At 43.6% G+C, this 18,447-nt stretch overlaps 1 protein-coding gene across 1 annotated transcript in view; it reads left to right on the top strand.

The window, feature by feature from the left end:
- Positions 1 to 7,739: 7,739 nt before the first annotated feature.
- LOC119456733 (solute carrier family 13 member 5-like) overlaps positions 7,740 to 18,447 on the top strand; it is a 39,819-nt gene continuing 29,111 nt past the window's right edge. The window contains exons 1-6 of the mRNA XM_037718555.2: positions 7,740 to 8,007; positions 11,628 to 11,777; positions 12,820 to 13,117; positions 14,824 to 14,875; positions 15,574 to 15,693; positions 16,466 to 16,585. Of these exons, the coding sequence (XP_037574483.2) occupies positions 7,795 to 8,007; positions 11,628 to 11,777; positions 12,820 to 13,117; positions 14,824 to 14,875; positions 15,574 to 15,693; positions 16,466 to 16,585 (953 nt within the window). The 5' untranslated portion in view covers positions 7,740 to 7,794. The remainder of the gene's footprint in view (positions 8,008 to 11,627; positions 11,778 to 12,819; positions 13,118 to 14,823; positions 14,876 to 15,573; positions 15,694 to 16,465; positions 16,586 to 18,447) is intronic.

Here is an 18,447-nt window from a genome sequence, read left to right as displayed (position 1 = left end):
GTATATCAAATTCTTCAATGAAATACGGCTCGAATAAGGAAGAGTAATTTATTCCTATTCGAAATTCTGAACATTTCAACACCCCTAGAATAAAGGCAAAAGGAAGGAAAAAAGGTGAGCCGCGGATGCGTTGCAAAAGAAGAAGAAGAAGCTGCCATGTCTTAACTCCAAGGCTCTACCTCTACCGTCTTCGCCCGGAGCGCAGGTATTCAGAATACTAGAGTTGTTCTTGATTCAGTAATTACGTCCTGTAGAAAAGCAATCATTTTTGCCCGGACTTAAGGTCGCATCATACTTCGTTCGGGTTTTAAGACCGATTCGAGTGATAAACGTTTGTGGGATTGGGCTGCTAACAATAATTTACTATGCATTAACGTAAGAACACCCACATTTTTTTTTTTTTTTTTTTTTGCAGTCAGTCACATTCCGCGACAGACCTTACTTCCGCTAGATCTAATTTATCTCTACATGGTCTGGTGTACACTCGGGCACAGGCAGTGACCATCTTGTTGTATTTTTTGAGCTTGTATGCCCGTTGACTGGCTCAGTGGCGAAGGCGTTGCGCTGCTGAGCACGAGGTCGCGGGATCGAATCCCGGCCGCGGCGGCTGCATTTCGATGGAGGCGAAAATGAAAAAAACACCCGTGTGCTTGCGTTGTAGTGCACGTTAAAGAGAGAGAGAGAGAAAACATTGATTTGGATCATATAGGTCGTTGATCTTGAGGACGAGTGGGTGGTGTCCTCATTCCAGGGACAAGAAGCAGCCAGTGCACGGTAAAGAACCCCACGTGATCAAAATTAATTCGGAGCCCTCCATTTCGGCCTGCCTCATAATCAGAACTGGTTATGGCACGCAAAATCCCAGGAAGAAAAAAAATTAATATGCATTCGAATACTTTTGTTAATTTCAGCACATTTAAAAATGTCTTACGGACGGCTTTATATAACCATCTATGGGATAATGAAGAAGAAAAGGCCTTAAATTTATGTTCTGTTTTAAAAGATTCCGTAAAGAAGTCTCAGTTCAATTTGTACACCATTAAAAGTGGGTCTTCTAACCCTTGGTTGGACACGCAGTGCTCACGTAATTACAGGATAAGTAAAGCAACTTTGCAGAAACTAATTCATAACCAGTGTCCTAACAATTGGAGAGACTATAAGTTCGCGGCAGCAACATTTAAAAGAACAGTTGCAAATGCTAAAGACGTCTTTGATTGTAAGCACTTGGACTTTCTTTCAAAGGCCACTAACAGAGAAGCAGTCTTTCGATTTCTCAGAAATAAAAAGGTAATTCCGGCACAAATAAACGTCGACTCTGTTGTACCAACACCCCGAGAAGTGGCAAAGTTACTGGACGATATTGCTAATGGTCTAGAAAGTCGTATTATGTCTATTTTGCCCTATCACGCTACGCCGCCTACTCATGGTAAAGACTTTGAAGAAGTTACAGCTTCGGAACTTACAAATGTAGTGAGCAAACTGCCCACTTCAGCGCCAGGTCCCGATGGCCATTATTACGCCTATAACAAAAACTTTATTTAAGATGTCGCCTCACGCATTGCTTACCATGATAAACCATTCTATTAAAAATTCGTGTGCAAAAGTAATCTCATTATTAAAAAATGTCACAGTTTCGCCCTAAGGGCGAAGCAATGAATGCGATAGCAACACAGCAATGTCATACGAAGTAAGGTGAGCGGCTTTGGTAGCAACAACACGCAGAACTGTTGTCGACGCCATCGGCGTTTTGCCCGCGTTAGCTCAAAATGCGTGCGGCGTTGGTGACTGTTGCTGGAGCCTCTGATATAAATAGGCACTTGGTGCCGCAGCTAAACGTCGCCTCCCTTCCCTCCCCCTCCCCCACGGCCTCTCGCGCGTCCGAAGAAGGCGCGTTTGCTCTACATATATGGTGATTGTAAAGGAGAAAAGAGACGCCTACTTCTGCAGCCCTTAAGCGAGCACGGCGCAGAACGCGCGTTTGTTCTCCGCCGTGCGTTCACTCCCCGTGAAAGACGCGCCCCTCGCGCCCTTTCACTCGCACATACAGCGTTCGGCGCGCGGCGACGATTTCATCTCCAAATGACGTCATACGGAACCTCACGGCGACGGCGACGGCGACGGCGACGGCGACGCCGACGGCGACGGCAGAAATCTGCTTTTGAGTGTCCATATAATTGCTATCGCAATAAAATGTCACAGTTTCGCCCTAAGGGCGAAGCAATGAATGCGATAGCAACACAGCAATGTCATACGAAGTAAGGTGAGCGGCTTTGGTAGCAACAACACGCAGAACTGTTGTCGACGCCATCGGCGTTTTGCCCGCGTTAGCTCAAAATGCGTGCGGCGTTGGTGACTGTTGCTGGAGCCTCTGATATAAATAGGCACTTGGTGCCGCAGCTAAACGTCGCCTCCCTTCCCTCCCCCTCCCCCACGGCCTCTCGCGCGTCCGAAGAAGGCGCGTTTGCTCTACATATATGGTGATTGTAAAGGAGAAAAGAGACGCCTACTTCTGCAGCCCTTAAGCGAGCACGGCGCCGAACGCGCGTTTGTTCTCCGCCGTGCGTTCACTCCCCGTGAAAGACGCGCCCCTCGCGGCCTTTCACTCGCACATACAGCGTTCGGCGCGCGGCGACGATTTCATCTCCAAATGACGTCATACGGAACCTCACGGCGACGGCGACGGCGACGCCGACGGCAGAAATCTGCTTTTGAGTGTCCATATAATTGCTATCGCAATAAAAAAAGCAAGGTGCTAGTTTCGTCTCACATAACATTAGGCCAATATCTCTTACATCTAACCTAATAAATATCATCGAAAGAATCTTACACGACCACATAGATAACTTGCTGATAGAGAACATGATTTTGAGTCCATGCCAAATTGGCTTCAGACGTGGGTGCTCGATTTGGTGTGACCATGTCGACCTAGAAAGTCGAATTCAACTAGTTCGATGTCAGAAAAAGTATGCTGCCGTAGTCATTTTGGACATCACTAAGGCGTATGACAGGGTAGAGCATGTAAGCCTAATAAAAGCGATTCAAAATTCAAGTCTGCCAAATTATTTTGTCGCGTGTGTTTCGGAACGTTTAAATTTATGTTTTATATTTATGTTTATTGTTTTACTAAGCACTGTTCCTTTGCTACAGGGTGTACATGTGAACGTATACGCCGATGATATCGCATTTTTGCTGCATCGGTAGATATAGGTACATTGTACCAAACGCTACACTCATATATGAGTGGCCTTATTGTGGCTCGAAGGCATTATTCTCTCTCTTAGTATCAGAAAAAGCGCCATTCTAGTTTTGTCTCAAAGTGTTCTTGCCCAAATTTAGATTCTTTTGACAGGAGAATATCCCGCAGTTGGATTCCCTTAAATACTTGGGTGTCATGTACACCGAAAAGCTTAATTGGAGTCCGCATATAGAGCCCATTACTTCAAAGGGAGCATGCGCAGTAGGAATGCTACGCAAACTTAGCAGCAATCGATCAGGATTGCGCCGGCATGCCCTCATTATGATCTATTGCATATATGTTCTGCCGATAATAGAATTCGGCTGCGTTTTTTTTTTTTTTGGTGGACCTGAACACAGAATTCGGCCTCTGATTCTATAGAACCCGAGGAATTACGTTTGTGTCTTGGGCTTCCTAAATTTGTCACGCATGATATCAGAAGCACACCTGCCTTCTCTCCTCATGCGATTACATGTCCTAACGGTACAAACTTTCCTACATATATATGCATCTCCACAGAGGAGGTCACAGTATGCTTTCATCATTGAATCGGCCTCATTTTTAAAAACCATAAATGGTCTCGCTCTCGTTCTCTCAATTTGTTTTCGTACAAAAACTACTGGACCCATTAAATGTTCACCTATGCGAAGTGGTCTTACTAAATTCCTCTGTTCGAGACGATAAAATTGAATTTGATGATATTGTCCCAAACATTGCTAAATACATGCCCTATCAATACCTAAATGTTATTTTGGAGAACCACCTTACATACCTAGATACAAAGACCTTGATAGCGACTGATGCTTCCGTCTGTAAACAGAAGGCAAGCGTGGGCATTGTATCACCATATCTAAACTGGTCTTTTTCCATTCGTCTACCTGACTTCACGCCTATCTTTCAGGCGGAATTATTGGCAATTGCTTTAGCTTTACGCAAATTACCATCACGCCTGTAATCAGCCGTAATCAGCTGTCTTTTCTTCACTAACCACGTACAACTTGTCAACTTCATGAGAAGCAGTCTATTCTCTCGCCCAAAGAGATTTACGTCTCTTTCGTTTAGTTTGGGTACCAGACCAAAAAAAAGTCTTGCCTTAAAAGAATATGCAGATGCACTCGCAGTAGCATCCCACGATAGCCCTGTACATTCGACTACCTGACTTCCCGCCTATCTTTCAGGCGGAATTATTGGCAGTTATTTTAGCTTTAGACAAACTACCATAACCTCTGTAATCAGCCATAATTTAAACCGATTGTCTGTCTGCTCTTCACTAACCACGTCTAACTTGTCAAATTAATGAGATGCAGTCTATTCTGTCATCCCAAGACATTTACGTCTTGTTCGTTTAGTGTGGGTGCCAGGCCACAAAGGTCCAGCCTTAAATGAATGTGCAGATGCCCTCGCAGTGGCATCTCACGATAGTCCTGCAATCCTATTTTTACCAAAGTCAGCTTTCATCACTGTGGCGCGATCAAGAAAATGTACTACTACAAAGAACTTCGCCGAATCATCGTTGTCAACATCCGATTTCCCGCATGTCAACTTTTCTTGGTCAACAAATGGTGCTCCACTGGAAAAATTGAAGTAACGATTACGAGACTACGGTGCCGAGTCTCTCCACTGAACTTTTACTTCTACAGGTCTGGTCTGGCTACATCACCTCTGTGTCCTTTATGCAATGAGAGTGAATCTCTCCAACACTTCCTTGTAACTTGTCACCGGTTCGTTATTCAAAGGAAAATATTTTTAGAAGAACCCTTCCAAAAGCTTGGCTTGAATTTTACTCTTCCGGTAATTCTTTCCTTTGGTTTCATTTTATGTTTTATTGGCCTCATTTGAAGTTTTGAAATGTTTGAGAAGTATTCGAAGAATATTTGCATTTGCGAATAGTGACTATTCGATTCGAAGACCGAATCGAATAGGACACTATTCGATTCGTTATTCGATAGTTTCGAATATTCGCACACCCCTAATCGATTCTGACAGTGCGTGGGATTCGCACATTTTTTTACTTATCGTGGACGCGGTTACACAGCCCTCCGGTTATATAGGGTGTCCCAGCTAACGTTAACCAAGCTGTTCAAGGAAATAAAAAAAAAAAAAAGACGGTGCAGGATGCAGTCATGAGCCTACGGTGTTTGGTTGTCAGCCCTGTGACAACCGAAAATCGTAGGTTTTCCAATTATATCCTGCACCGTGTTTCTTAAATCACTATTTTTTTTTTGTTGAGCAGCTTGGCTAACGTTAGCTGGGACCCACGGTAGTATTTGTGCAAGCACAGTTAAACCATTGAATTAACCCTCTACATCAACAACATCATCAAGTTCATCAAGTACATACATCAAGTTCTTCCTTCAAACGATATCATTCCAGTCTTCAAAATTTAGTTAGAAAACACGTTTTCACATTATGCTTAACCGTTGTCCAGCAGACATTTAACTGATATCTAACAAGACCACCTAAGCGCGTTCTGACCGCGTATTGACGCTCCTTTATGCAATGAGAAGGCGGGAGTGGGGATTTTCTCCTAATCTCTTCAATGGTATTACTCTCTTCGCTTCACCCATATTTAAAGCAGAATTACTAGCGATTGTCTTAGCCTTACGAAAACTTTACCAAAGTGCTTCATTAGCTGTTATTGTGACCGACTCCCTTCCGTATGCACGGCCCTTACTTTATCCTCATTATCGGCAATTCTGCGAGCATTCTGTTCAGCGGTTATTGCGCACTTACAATAAGTTCGCTTGCTTTGGGTACCGGGTTACTGTAAATTGTACTTGAATGAAATGACGGAATCAGTCGCACGGGCATCCCTCTATGACTCTGCTATTTCTACTTTGCTGACTTCGGCCTGTGTAACCGAGGCTAGGTAAATAACTTTCTCCATATCTCCAGATTCTGTGTAATCCACCGTCCCATTTTCTTCCGCCTTCCATCTGTGTTTCCCACGGAATAATAATTGGTTCCCTCAAGACAGGTCGACGTTTCTCTTACAAAACTGCGCTGTCATATTCTACCGTTAAAATTTTATTTACACTGTTCTGGTCTGGCTTTGTCCCTTCTTCGTAATTTCTGCAATGTACCTGAATCGATTAACCCTCCCCCCCCCCCCCCCCTTTTTTCCCCCCTATCCTGAGGCCAATTTTCAAGGCAAAGAAAGCTTTTAGAAGTTCCTTTTCGCCAACTTGGGCTATCACTAACTTCGCAAGCCGTTATATCCCTTGGAATATCTTCGCAGGGAGTCAGCCACAGGAACGACTTTATTACAATTTACAACTTTGTTAAGAACAAAAAATTACCTTATTAAATTTCAAAAATTTCTTGTAAATTTTTTTTCTGTTTAATTTCTTTATTTTAAATTATTTTATCTCAACATTTATTATACGTTTATTCTCGTTTCTTCTAATTTCTTGGCCAATCCCTGGTACTGGGTGCGGGCCCTTGTTGGGAAATAAGAACAAGATCCTTTCTTGCTCAGCCACAACTGCTCTTCTAGACCATTTTCCCAGTTTATGACGCTTTTACAGATATTTCTTGGCTGAAATCTTGTTTCTGTGCTTGAAGAGGGTTAACGGAAATTGGCCGCCGTCTAAGCCGGGCGTGGTAGTCTAGGCGGGATGTACTTTGAGCCGCGACAGTTTTATGGCTAACCGCCACACGTGCCTGCAGTTTCGCCTGATAACTAAAGAACCGACCTCCACGCCGATAGCGACTGTACCATCGTAGTCTACTAATGGCGTGTTAGGGTAGTTTCAATAACCGCGGTTTGGTTGTCTAGTAGGGTACATGATACATCCACAGTGCTTAGAAGAAAAAAAAAAAAAACTTGTAGAAAAAAAAAAAAACCCACGGAAACATACTGTTTGGGTTGTAGGAACTGTTGGGTGCTTAGTTGCATCCCTGACAACTATTCACGACACTATTATTGAATATTTGTGCCCCTGACAACTGCACGAAATTAAGAATGAAAGTATTGGTTGGGTTGTAGGAACTGCTGAACGCTTATGTTGATGTTCACTTCACGTTACTCTCGAGTGCATTGACAAGGCTCCCGCCACTACAATGAAGCTCCTTAATGAACAATAAATGACGCGGCATAAGTGAAAGTCTCTTAAAAAGCGATCGATCGCGAGTACGACCCCGGAACAAGGCATGCGGCAATATATTCTGCTATATGGAATACCTCACTGGCCTGCCGATGATCAACTGGGGACTTCGAGATTTCGAAACTCTATAACGGCAATGTTTTTTTAAAATGTTTTTTTTTTTTTGGGGGGGGGGGGGGGCGGGGGCTTTGGAGTTACGGTTGAACGCCTTTATAACGAAGTGCATGGGGCCTCTGCAATCATTCGTTATACATGCCATTTCGTTGTAAAGGTCACGAACGGCCCAGCTCGCCATCGAGACGGGAGATAATTAGTCCTTCGTTATACGGGTCATTTTATTGTAGAGGCGTTCGTTGTAGAGGTGCTCGACTTAATTCATTATACACTTTGTTGCGCAGGGTCCGAGTATATAAACCGAGCACCTGTCCGCGTCCACACCTGGCAGCCGCGGCAATGGTTTCCCCGCCAACGGAAGCTGCGGCGTTCAGCAAAGGCGTTGACAGAGAAGGTGACGTCGGCACCGAGAGGGAAAGAACGGACAGACACGCCAAGTACCCAAATAAGAACAAGCGATCCATCCTGCACAGCCGCTTCCACATCAAGCTGATCGCCACCTACCTGACGCCCATACTGCTGCTGCCACTCTTCGTCTTCCACAACACCCCGGTGAGCTGCGCGCTATAGGCGACTCCGCGCGTGCGTAGTAGCGGCGAATGCACTGAGTTGAACTCGCTGTATTACTAGTAATGACAGCCATACATGGGTATGAACGAGACATGCTACCTAAGACCCCTTACACAGGCCGGGGCAACAAAGAACGGCACGAAAATCAGTTTGGTCATGGTAAAGTGTTAGTTCAACGTTCCATTTGTATTCACTTTGAGGGAAGACGCTTTTTATTAATAAATAAAAAAAAATGTCGAAACTTTGCTTAGCGCCCAGACCTCGAAGAAGGCACGTGAGTGTCACGTAATAGATTTGAAAAGTATTTTCTCTCATTTGGGCCGTTTCGGCGCAGTAAACGTCCTCGGCACACATTAACATATACACACAAAAACGACAAAGAAACAAAAAAGCACAAGCTGGAATTATTCGCAAGAGAAAATTCCAGCCAATTTTGATGCTTGACATATCACTAGCAGAGGCGGCCGACCCATGGCACGGAGAACTTATGAACGTAAATATTTGCGAATTCGGTCTCTCGTAACTGGCTGTAGACCGACTTTTTTTGTTCCTTCATAGTGCATTGTACTTCATAGAGCATTTGTTACCGATGAACGGTTAACTAGTAAGGCCAGAGTAGACGCTGTCAAAATACATGACGAAAGAGTGACAGTTTTGCTATGGTATGATTTACTAACGACGAGGCTTACAGTAGTTCAAGCAGAACTTCTTGTTGGGCTAGTTTGTGCATGTTACTGAAGTACTTAAGCGCCAAGCAGACGACACAAGAAGGGACACGGACCAGCGCGTACTAACAACTGATTCTTTATTGACAGGAACACACAAATATGTATGCGCAAATCTGGCAGCGCAACACACATGTGGTCGAAACATCACATGGTAACAGGGCACAAGGCGATAAAACGATTGTAAAAGGCCAAAGGACCATAAAAGATAACACAAAAACACCGCTGTAAGGGAGTACCCCATTAGAAACTAAAAGATTAAGATTTATCACCAAGCGTGGGCGACGCATCAACGTGCTAAGTTCTAACTATAGGGGCCTCTAAAAAGGAAATTTTACTTTTGTACTATATTTTCAACGGTTCGCTGACGCATTCCAGGCCCTTCCTTTGAATGTGGAAGGCTTCCTTCAGCTCACGGGCAACGCTGTTCCGACTTCTATCTAGAACAATGCTATCTCTTAGGCGAGGCTCGCACCTACACTCTTTGCAATGGATGACCATATTGGAACCAGTCCATTTTTCCTGTGAGCGTTGATGTTCTTTTAGCCTTTCATTTAAACATCGCCCCGTTTATCCAATGTAAACCTCTTTGCATGAGAGCGGAATTTGATGAACCACCCCTTCCTTGCAACTGACAAGTGGATCGGTATGCTGGGTTCGATCCGCAAGTCGCGCGTTCTGTTTTCTGGCTGTTGACACGAGCGCACAATGTAGCTAGTTTTGAAGGGGCTGAGAAAACTACCGGGACTTTGAATTTGAATTTATTTGCAACCTTCTTCAGGTTGCGAGCTACACGGCGAGAGTATGGTATGACTACGGGTTTTATTCTCCTGGTTTGTTCCTGCGCGTTTTTCTTACTTTACCTTTTGTCTTCTGGAGCAGGGACTCTACTATACTGAAGTTAAAACTGTGTAGTAAAGTTCAGAACTCTGTGGGAATGTCAGCTGAAAATTTCATTAGGTTGTTGGCGTTTTATCTTAGTGCCACGCCAGTTCAGTTTGTAGATAGGGTTTACGTTCAGAAGAAGAGCATCTGTATAGGATCCTGTGTAGCCCATATCTTAGGCAATATTTTTCTCTCGGCTGTTGATAGCATTTTGAACAACATGCTTGACAAAACGAAGGTACTGAAAGTATTTATATACGTAGATGATTTCCTAATCGTGTTAAACAGACAGGATTCCATGAGACCATCAAGAAACCGTCATAGAGATTCTAGAAGCTTTTAAAAAATATAGCCATGGTTTGGAACACACCTGTGAACTACAAAAAAAAAAAGTTACATTTTTTAGACCCCAAGCTCAACCTGGGAGCGGAAGTGCACTGGAAGTACCACCACCGAGCGCAGAAAGAGCTATTGTCTTATGAGCCAGCCCACTCTAGGACCGTGAAAAGAGCGATTGCCACAGTGGCATTGGAATCGGCGGTCAGGAAATCATGTAAGCATGGTATACGAAGCAGCTTCCAACTGCAGGTTGAAAGGCTAAAAAAAAAAGGCGGGATTACCACTGACAGTTTTAACTTCAGTAGTAGAGTCCCTGCTCCAGAAGATAAAAGGTAAAGTAAAAAAAAAAAAGAAAAAAAAACGCGCAAGAACAAATCGGGAGATTAAGACCCGTAGTCATACCATACTCTCACCGTGTAGCTCACAACCTGAAGAAGGTTGCGAGTAAATTCAAAGTCCCGGTAGTTTTCTCAGCCCCTTCAAAACTAGCTACATTGTGCGCTCGTGTTAACAACCAGAAAACAGAACGCGCAACCTGCGGAACCCAGCGTACTGATCCACTTGTCAGTAGCAAGGAAGGGGTGGTTTATCAAATTCCGCTCTCATGCAAAGAGGTTTACATTGGCCAAACGGGGCAATGTTTAAATGAAAGGCTAAAAGAACATGAACGCTCTCAGGAAAAATAGACTGGTTCCAATATGGTCATCCATTGCAAAGAGTGTGGGTGCGAGCCTCGCCTAAAGAGATAGCATTGTTCTGGATAGACGTCGGAACAGCGTTGCCCGTGAGCCTTCTACATTAAAAGGAAGGGCCTGGAATGCGTCAGCGAACCATCGAAACTACTGTATAAAAGTAAAATGTCCTTTTTAGAGGCCCCTATAGTTAGAACTTAGCACGTTGATGCGTCGCCCACGCTTGGTGATAAATATTAATCTTTTAGTTTCTAATGGGGTACTCTCTTACAGCGGTGTTTCTTGTGTGTCGCGTTACCATTATCTTTTATGGTCATTTCGCCTTTTACAATCGTTTTATCGCCTTGTGACCTGTTACCATGTGATTTTCGACCACGTGTGAGCTGCGCTGCCCGATTTGCGCATATATTTTTGTGTGTTCCTGTCAATAAAGAATCAGTTGTTTGTGAGCGCTCGTCCGTGTCTCTTCTCGTGTCGTCTGTTTGGCGCTTTAGTACATTCAATTTTAGTACACATACATAAGTAGATGCATATAATGAACAGAAAGAGGTTTCATAGTGAAACACTGTAGTGAGACCTGTTATAATATATTACTATTAATAAAAATACTACTAAACAGGCAATAAATAAATAAATAAATAAATAAATAAATAAATAAATAAATAAATAAATAAATAAATAAATAAATAACAGTAATTGAAGACTTAACATTAGAGTGAAACTATATAGTAATATAACTACTCTATACTTATTAGTGTAACTATATTATATTTCTGTTGGCGTTCTTTTTTTGTTTCTTTTTAATCAGACTGTCCGAAGGAGAGCTGCTGTTGAAAGGTATTACAGCGCGTTCTTCTCCCCTCTCGACTGTTGTCATCAGGAGAGAGTTGTAGGTTATCAACAGTTTTTCTATGCAGCGTCTCATTGGTGACAACATTTGCACTTTGCCATGTTGATGCAGAAGACCCGCTGCGCGTACGTGATGGTGCTGGTGTTCATCAACTGGGTGACGAGGACTCTGCCGCTGGGCGTGACGGCTCTCATGCCTCTGCTCTACCTTCCCGCGCTGCGCATAATCAGCTACGACAAGGTCGTCGGCATCTACATGAACGTGAGTGCATCGAGCATCTGCGCCTATAACAACTACTGTCGGCCTTCTTTTTTTTTTCTTGCCAGTACCTTGCTACAGCGACACTTAAAATATCCTAGGACCCTCCATGTGAAGTTCCCTAATCCCCCAAGAGAAATTTCGAAAGGGCACTAAAGTCAACAGTAGCAAAACAAACGTTTTTATGTGGTGCAGTGTATCAGCTAAATTGCGATTACGATTCGGCAAGTACTACTAGGAAGGAACGTATAAGGCACGTGACTTTATGGCGTCACATTTCATTACACCAACAGTCGTGTGCGATCGTCTGAATGGGTTCCAGAGCACCGCAACGTCAGTATCATCAAGGACAAGCACAGAAGTTAGTGTTGCTATTTTTCTATCGAATATATTCATATCATCATCATCATCATCATCATCGTCGTCGTCGTCGTCGTCATCAGCCTATTTTTATGTCCACTGCAGGACGAAGGCCTCTCCTTGCGATCTCCAGTTACCCCCGTCTTGCGCTAGCTGATTCCAAGTTCTACCTGAAAATTTCCTAATTTCATCACCCCACCTTCCTGTTGCAGTATTCGGCCACTACCTCCCTCATGACTCCTACAATATTCCTATAAATCTCGTTAAAGATGCACTACAATCACTATCTGTGAATGCGTAATTTTTTTAAAGAAACATTTTATTTGAATTAATCAATTGATGACATTTTTATTGAAAAGGCTGGCGCTTTAGTCTACGGAGGGCGTGCTAAGGATTTAAGGTATGGCAATGTGTGGAAAGGGTGGGGTAAACTGATGACGTTGGTGATCCCCTATAAAATTCCATATTTTGTAAACGAGCCATTTTACCGCAAAACTTGCTCAATATTCCTCTATATGGAGTACTTATGAACCACGTGCTGTATTGCAGATCTTCACTTCTTACTGTCTTAACAATATGAGCGAAGTCACGGCGCATTAAAATATAAGTTATTCAAGTCGGGTATACGTGCATTTCACTGTAAACACTCAGAGTCCTTGTGCAAGCTTTCCGTCGTTACTCGCAGAACACGGTTCTCCTGACGTTGGCGGCCATCATGATGTCGATCTCGATCGAGACGACCAACCTACACACGCGCATCGCGCTCTGGGTGCTGCTGCGGTGCGGCCAGTCGTTGCGCAACATCATGGCTGGCTACACTGCTGCCACGTTCCTCATCACGCTGCTGCTCAAAAACAGCGCCACGCTGGACATCATGGTTCCGGTGGTAGATGCCACCGTGCACGAGATACACTACATCCACATGAAAGACATGTACACGCAGCGCTTCGGAAGCGACACCAAGAAGAGGCCATCCGTCTCCTGTGAGTCGGGGGGCACTCTTTTAGAAGACAATGTTCGCTGCTGACTTCATGCGGGTTTGACGTACCTGAGATCTGGCTATCTGTCTTATAACCTCGTAACGCGAGGGGCAGTTTTGTTACGTTTGAGTGTCGGGCGAACATGAAAGAAGTATCAGAATATAAGTCTCGATTATAGAAACAGGAAGCGAAATTTAGTCGCAGAGTAGGCGAAATTAACGCTACGGGCGTAGTTAGCACCAATGTAGTAGAAGATTAACCACATTGCACCACAGACTGCACTCCCTTGGGTATCGGCCCACCTAGCCTCTTGGTCAAAAAAAAAAAAAAAAGTGTCAGCCAAACTCAACGCGAAAGAAGACAACGTCGACACACATATGCGTAAAAGAAAGCGAATGAAAAACACTCGACTTGAATAAATAAAATAGAGGGTCTGAACAAAAAAGTAAGGTGAGGCAATGGATCCAAGAAGATAATGCAAATAATGCAAAAATATCTTGCAATTATGCAGAATTGTATCATTTTTAATGTTCCAATTTCACTACATATACCACGTACGTCGAACATGTTTTCTTTCGCGTCGACTTTGGATAACATGTCTTTTTCTTTTTTTTTCTTACCTTATGGCAAGTGTTTAATGTAAATGGTTATCGAAGAAGCTTAGCAAATAAAATTTCATTGCATCCATATGCAGCTGCTCAGATTGAACCTCAGCAAAGAACGTACCAAGTGACGGTAGTTAATTTATTACGTGATTTTTTTTTCATTTACACAGTGACTTAGGGTTTGAGTGCTGAAGCTGGCGAAACCATCGCAATAGAGTGATCACACTGAGAGGTTCACTTCGCTAGCATTATACCACGGATGATGAAAGTGGTAGTTCATGAGATGCTGAATAGGACCTAGGACGGTTGGTGCGTTGTTTCATGTCAATTTCCTGACGTTTTTTTTTTTCCCGTGGCAATCCAGTTGTAACTCCTGCAGTTAAGAGGAGGGAGCTCAGAAATCGGAGATTAGGAGATAATAATATTATGTAACATAGGGAGGTTGAAGAAGGTCCATCTCTACCAAAACACTGGGACGAAAATATCTACTGAAAAAGAACAAAATAATGCAGCTGTCCACGGCATTCTGTTCAGGATTGTCTGAGCTCATGTACAAATGCAATAACAGTGAGCACTTTATAGATATCACGGCGCTTGCAAGTGATTTATAGGTATCACGGCACTTGAAAACCTCCTGACAGGAGCTTGAATTTTGATAGGTGCCATCTCGCAAGTTACATAACCTGAAATTCGCAGACATTCCTAGCACGCTTTTTTACTCTGACAAAATAAACTGCGCTCTAAAGTTTCGTTTTGAAACAGCATGAGGACATAAGTTTGCCGCTTTGATGCGTTGTGCCATACTCGTACCGTGTACCATCTTGCTCCCGAAGCATGCAGGTAACTTTCCTTTGATGACAGCTTTCGAGGATAGCACTCAACAAGGACAAAAGTGTGTTGCATATACTTAAAGGTGCAGATTGACTTTGCTTTTGTTTTTAAATTGAGGTGTATATTTGGTATCAGCATTCACGTGACTCTATGAACGCATTTTAGTCGTTTTAGCAATTGAATTAGGTGATTTAGCGCTTTGGTTATATTTTGGACCTAGTGCTTACTTGCACACCCGTGGTTTCAAAGACGCTTTCCTCTCACGTGACGCAGACATTGCCAAGGCTCTCAGCTTGGACGATTTTCACATGCGGCGTATAACGACGTGAGTATGCCTCTACCACTGACTAAAGTTTCAGCGCAATATTGCCCGTAAGAAAGGAATAAGTTACAGGAATAGAGTAACATCGGTAACAAAAGCGTGAAACGCTGCTAATAACGCAAACAACGTAGCTGCAAAGAATTGTAGGCGATCCTCTTTCATTGAAACAATACTTAAGACCATCCACTGTGTTGGCTTCGTGTTCATGCTGACGCTGAGAAAGATGTCATGCGCTGGTTCGATTATCCGCCGCGGCAGCCGCACTGCGATGCCACGGAGTTGATGACATATTCGAGCTCTTGGATTTATGTACCTGCTGAGGAAACCATGCTCGCCAAATTTTTTTCGGAGCCAATCACTATGTAAGCGACTCTCCCAGGCCATGTGTTTCTTCGCGATGTTAATCAAAACTTACGCCAGAGCGAGTCTGGCTATCCGTTTCGTAGCCTTTCTTAACTGCGCCTCCAGAATTTTTCAAAATGCGTCTTAATGTTTTAATATAAATGTTGGTTCCTCTTTGCACGACACTCATATGATTTTTTTTATGGAGTAAGGGGGTGGCGGTAACAATGATTGTCATATCCCATCGAATATTTGCTAAACGGGTGTACGAATTTTATTCGCAGTAGATGTTTTACAAACAGCGCATTGCGAGGCGAATGACGCAGACGAAACATTACCTATTGGTTTCGTGTGCACAGGAGGTTCATCAAAATCCGCAAGGTGCTGCTGATTACGGTCGCCTACACGGCCAGTCTCGGGTCCGTGGGCACTCTCAGCGGCACCATCACAAACTACGTCACCAAAATGATCGTCATGTCGTGAGTGTTGTACCCACACTTTCTACGGTATTTGAATCAATCCTCAAAGAACCATATACTGATCGGAAGCCTCCACACAGCAGCTTTTAACCACGCTTGATTACGGCCTTACTCGACTCCCTCATGCTTTGAACGAAACCTCGAGCGTGATCGAACACCGTCGACACGCTCGATCTGAGTAAGCTAACAAATGTAGAACATGAACAGAAGTTAACGAAAATGTAACTTTCAAATTGGTTAAACAATGACCCAATGCTGCGCCTTAAGTTCTTGCGCATGCGCATGAATTTGCAAGTCAATGTTTGCAGCCGATAGCACTGATCGGTTTAATGAAATCTAACCAGTTCTTCCACCTAGCAATAAAAAAAGCAAGAAAAAAAGCGTCATAATCGTAAATGTTTTGTTGCGTATTTGTTTTTACCTTATCAGAGACACATTTGGCAACTACAGCTTACGAGAACATTCGGACATGTTTAGGTGACGTCTGGTTCCTGCGAGAGGTTTGAGTTGGCCATGAAGCAGCATATTATTTTGGTTTCGTTCGAAAACGTTCGATGCAAGTCTAGTTTAACGAAGATGAACGCTTTTGGCAAAACACGGATCTTAGGCACGGGCTCCCCGCGTTGTCACAAAAACGCTCTTATGAACAGCTCGGCACTTCCGGAATGGCAGGACTGCCATTCCGACTGTCACGAACCAAAATCAAAACGACCCTGCCCTGGGAAACTACGGAAGACTTGAGCTAATCTGTGTGCTGTGCTCGCTCGTACAGGCGGTTCCCCAAGGTCGACTCGGTCACGTTCCTGTCCTGGATGACCGCTTTCCTCCCGGTTGCCTTCTTCGAAGTCTTGATGGCATTCATCGTGCTATACTTCATGCACATGCGACGACTGTGAGGGTTCTTTCTTTCTTTTCTGGTTATCTGCTTTAGTTACCTCTTTTCTAGTTATCTATTTTCCAGTTATTTCTTTTCTTCAGTCTTACACGCTCAAGCAGATGCAATGCCTGCTTTCACTGCATAACACAAGGTGGCCTGCAATTTACAACTAGAAAACTTACCGAGATTAAAAAAAAGAAATATGGAATCTCGGAGTACAGGAAGAAAATCCTGGGAAGGGTGCTTACAAACATACGCTGACCTTCAGTCTTAAGCCATGAGGACTTCGGTTCCGTAAATGCGGCAGTTGTGTTTGAAAGCGTGGTGATCGAGATTGTAAATAATCTGCGTCAGTGCACTGCAGAGCTGAGCCCAGAGGGTGATTTGGTGTCGCCACAGGTCGGCTTATTGTGAGCGAGGTTTTGAGAATAGATCCAGGGTGTTGAACTAGACGTTTTCATTTGTGGCAGAACTATAGTTCGCCATCCTGTCTGCTGGTGCGGCTCTACGGCACCCAAGGAGTGGTCACGAGCGGTTCACTGCTTTTCGACAGTCGCCCGATGCCAGCTCCCGATGCTAGCGCTTAATAAGCATCCTATTAAAGGAGCCCATGTATGCCTTGTAACTGCAACCCCATATGGACATAGGGGCTTACATGAGAAGATACGGGCTTTTATTCAGTATCCCATAAGATGACATCAAATTATGAATATGGGGCATGTGTTTTTTATTAGTGAGGCATACGTTGTACAGAGGAAAATAATAAGCTTACGTACCTTATAACCGCCTAACAACACGAAATCGTAATATATGGTACCTAGCGTAATACGGGCGTCACACGATGCAATTTAGATTGCAATCGAGCCGGATCGGGATTGGTCGCGATCGAAAGTGCACCGTGTGCCACCCGTATGAGACCTGTAACATCATACGCTGTTAATGGACATTGGGCCTATACGCATGTAAACCTTTCGATAGGCCAGGGACATTTTTCTGCCCTAGAGGCCTAATCAATTTTTTTTTCAGTGCCTAGAAACAATATTTGCGTAATGGACATACCTTTGCAAACAGCCGATGTACAGGGTCCTGGGACGCTAAGCTTGAAACAATACATTAAGGATCACTATTAGAAGTACAATAGTTTGACAGTATTTAAAGTGGACAGAGTTCATGGGTATAAAATCTTTCAACAGTATTGTCGATGAGTAAAAATGTAAACCTTCACCAACGGACACGACGGATTACGCTTATATTGCGAAGTTGAAGACGACCGTTGTACTATAGGCAATGTAACGATTATCCCGTTGAGCGCTTTCTACTAAACATAAATATCGGCCGTAAGTGTTGACCCTTATTATGGCAATAAATGTATATAGTAAACGACACATCGTGACACCTGATCTTTACGATATTCCGGATGATGCCTCAGATTAGATACGCCTTTCAATTTGTTATCTAAATACGCTATTAGCTAATGTTTCTAATCGAAATATGAATTAAGAAGCCATCTGTCGAGTAATTAAGCTTTTGTGGCATGACATTCCCTTTAAACCTTTATAGCTTTCTTTCCAAAGGAAATGTCAGTGGAACCCCAACTACGAAGAGGGTATAATAGCGCCCTTCCTGTTGCGCTATTATTTAAGGTTTTATTTTATTATTTTTAGTTTGTTCTTGCTTCGAGCCATGGCTCTGTTAGACTTAAGCTTGCCGTCCCCGACAGCTGTCGTCAGCGTAGAAAAAAGGACGGAGTAGCTGGACGCAGCTTTGCTGAGTCAGAATGTCACAACAAAAACCATGAGTCAGGAATTCCACAATGAGTCGGTTAGACAACGCATTGTTCGAACAAAGGAAAGAACGCAGATGTTAAGCTGCGCTGC

Source organism: Dermacentor silvarum, chromosome 6, assembly GCF_013339745.2.
Source record: "Dermacentor silvarum isolate Dsil-2018 chromosome 6, BIME_Dsil_1.4, whole genome shotgun sequence".
NCBI lineage: Eukaryota > Metazoa > Arthropoda > Arachnida > Ixodida > Ixodidae > Dermacentor > Dermacentor silvarum.
Note: the sequence above shows the minus strand (reverse complement) of the source record. Positions and strands in the feature narration are given on the sequence as shown.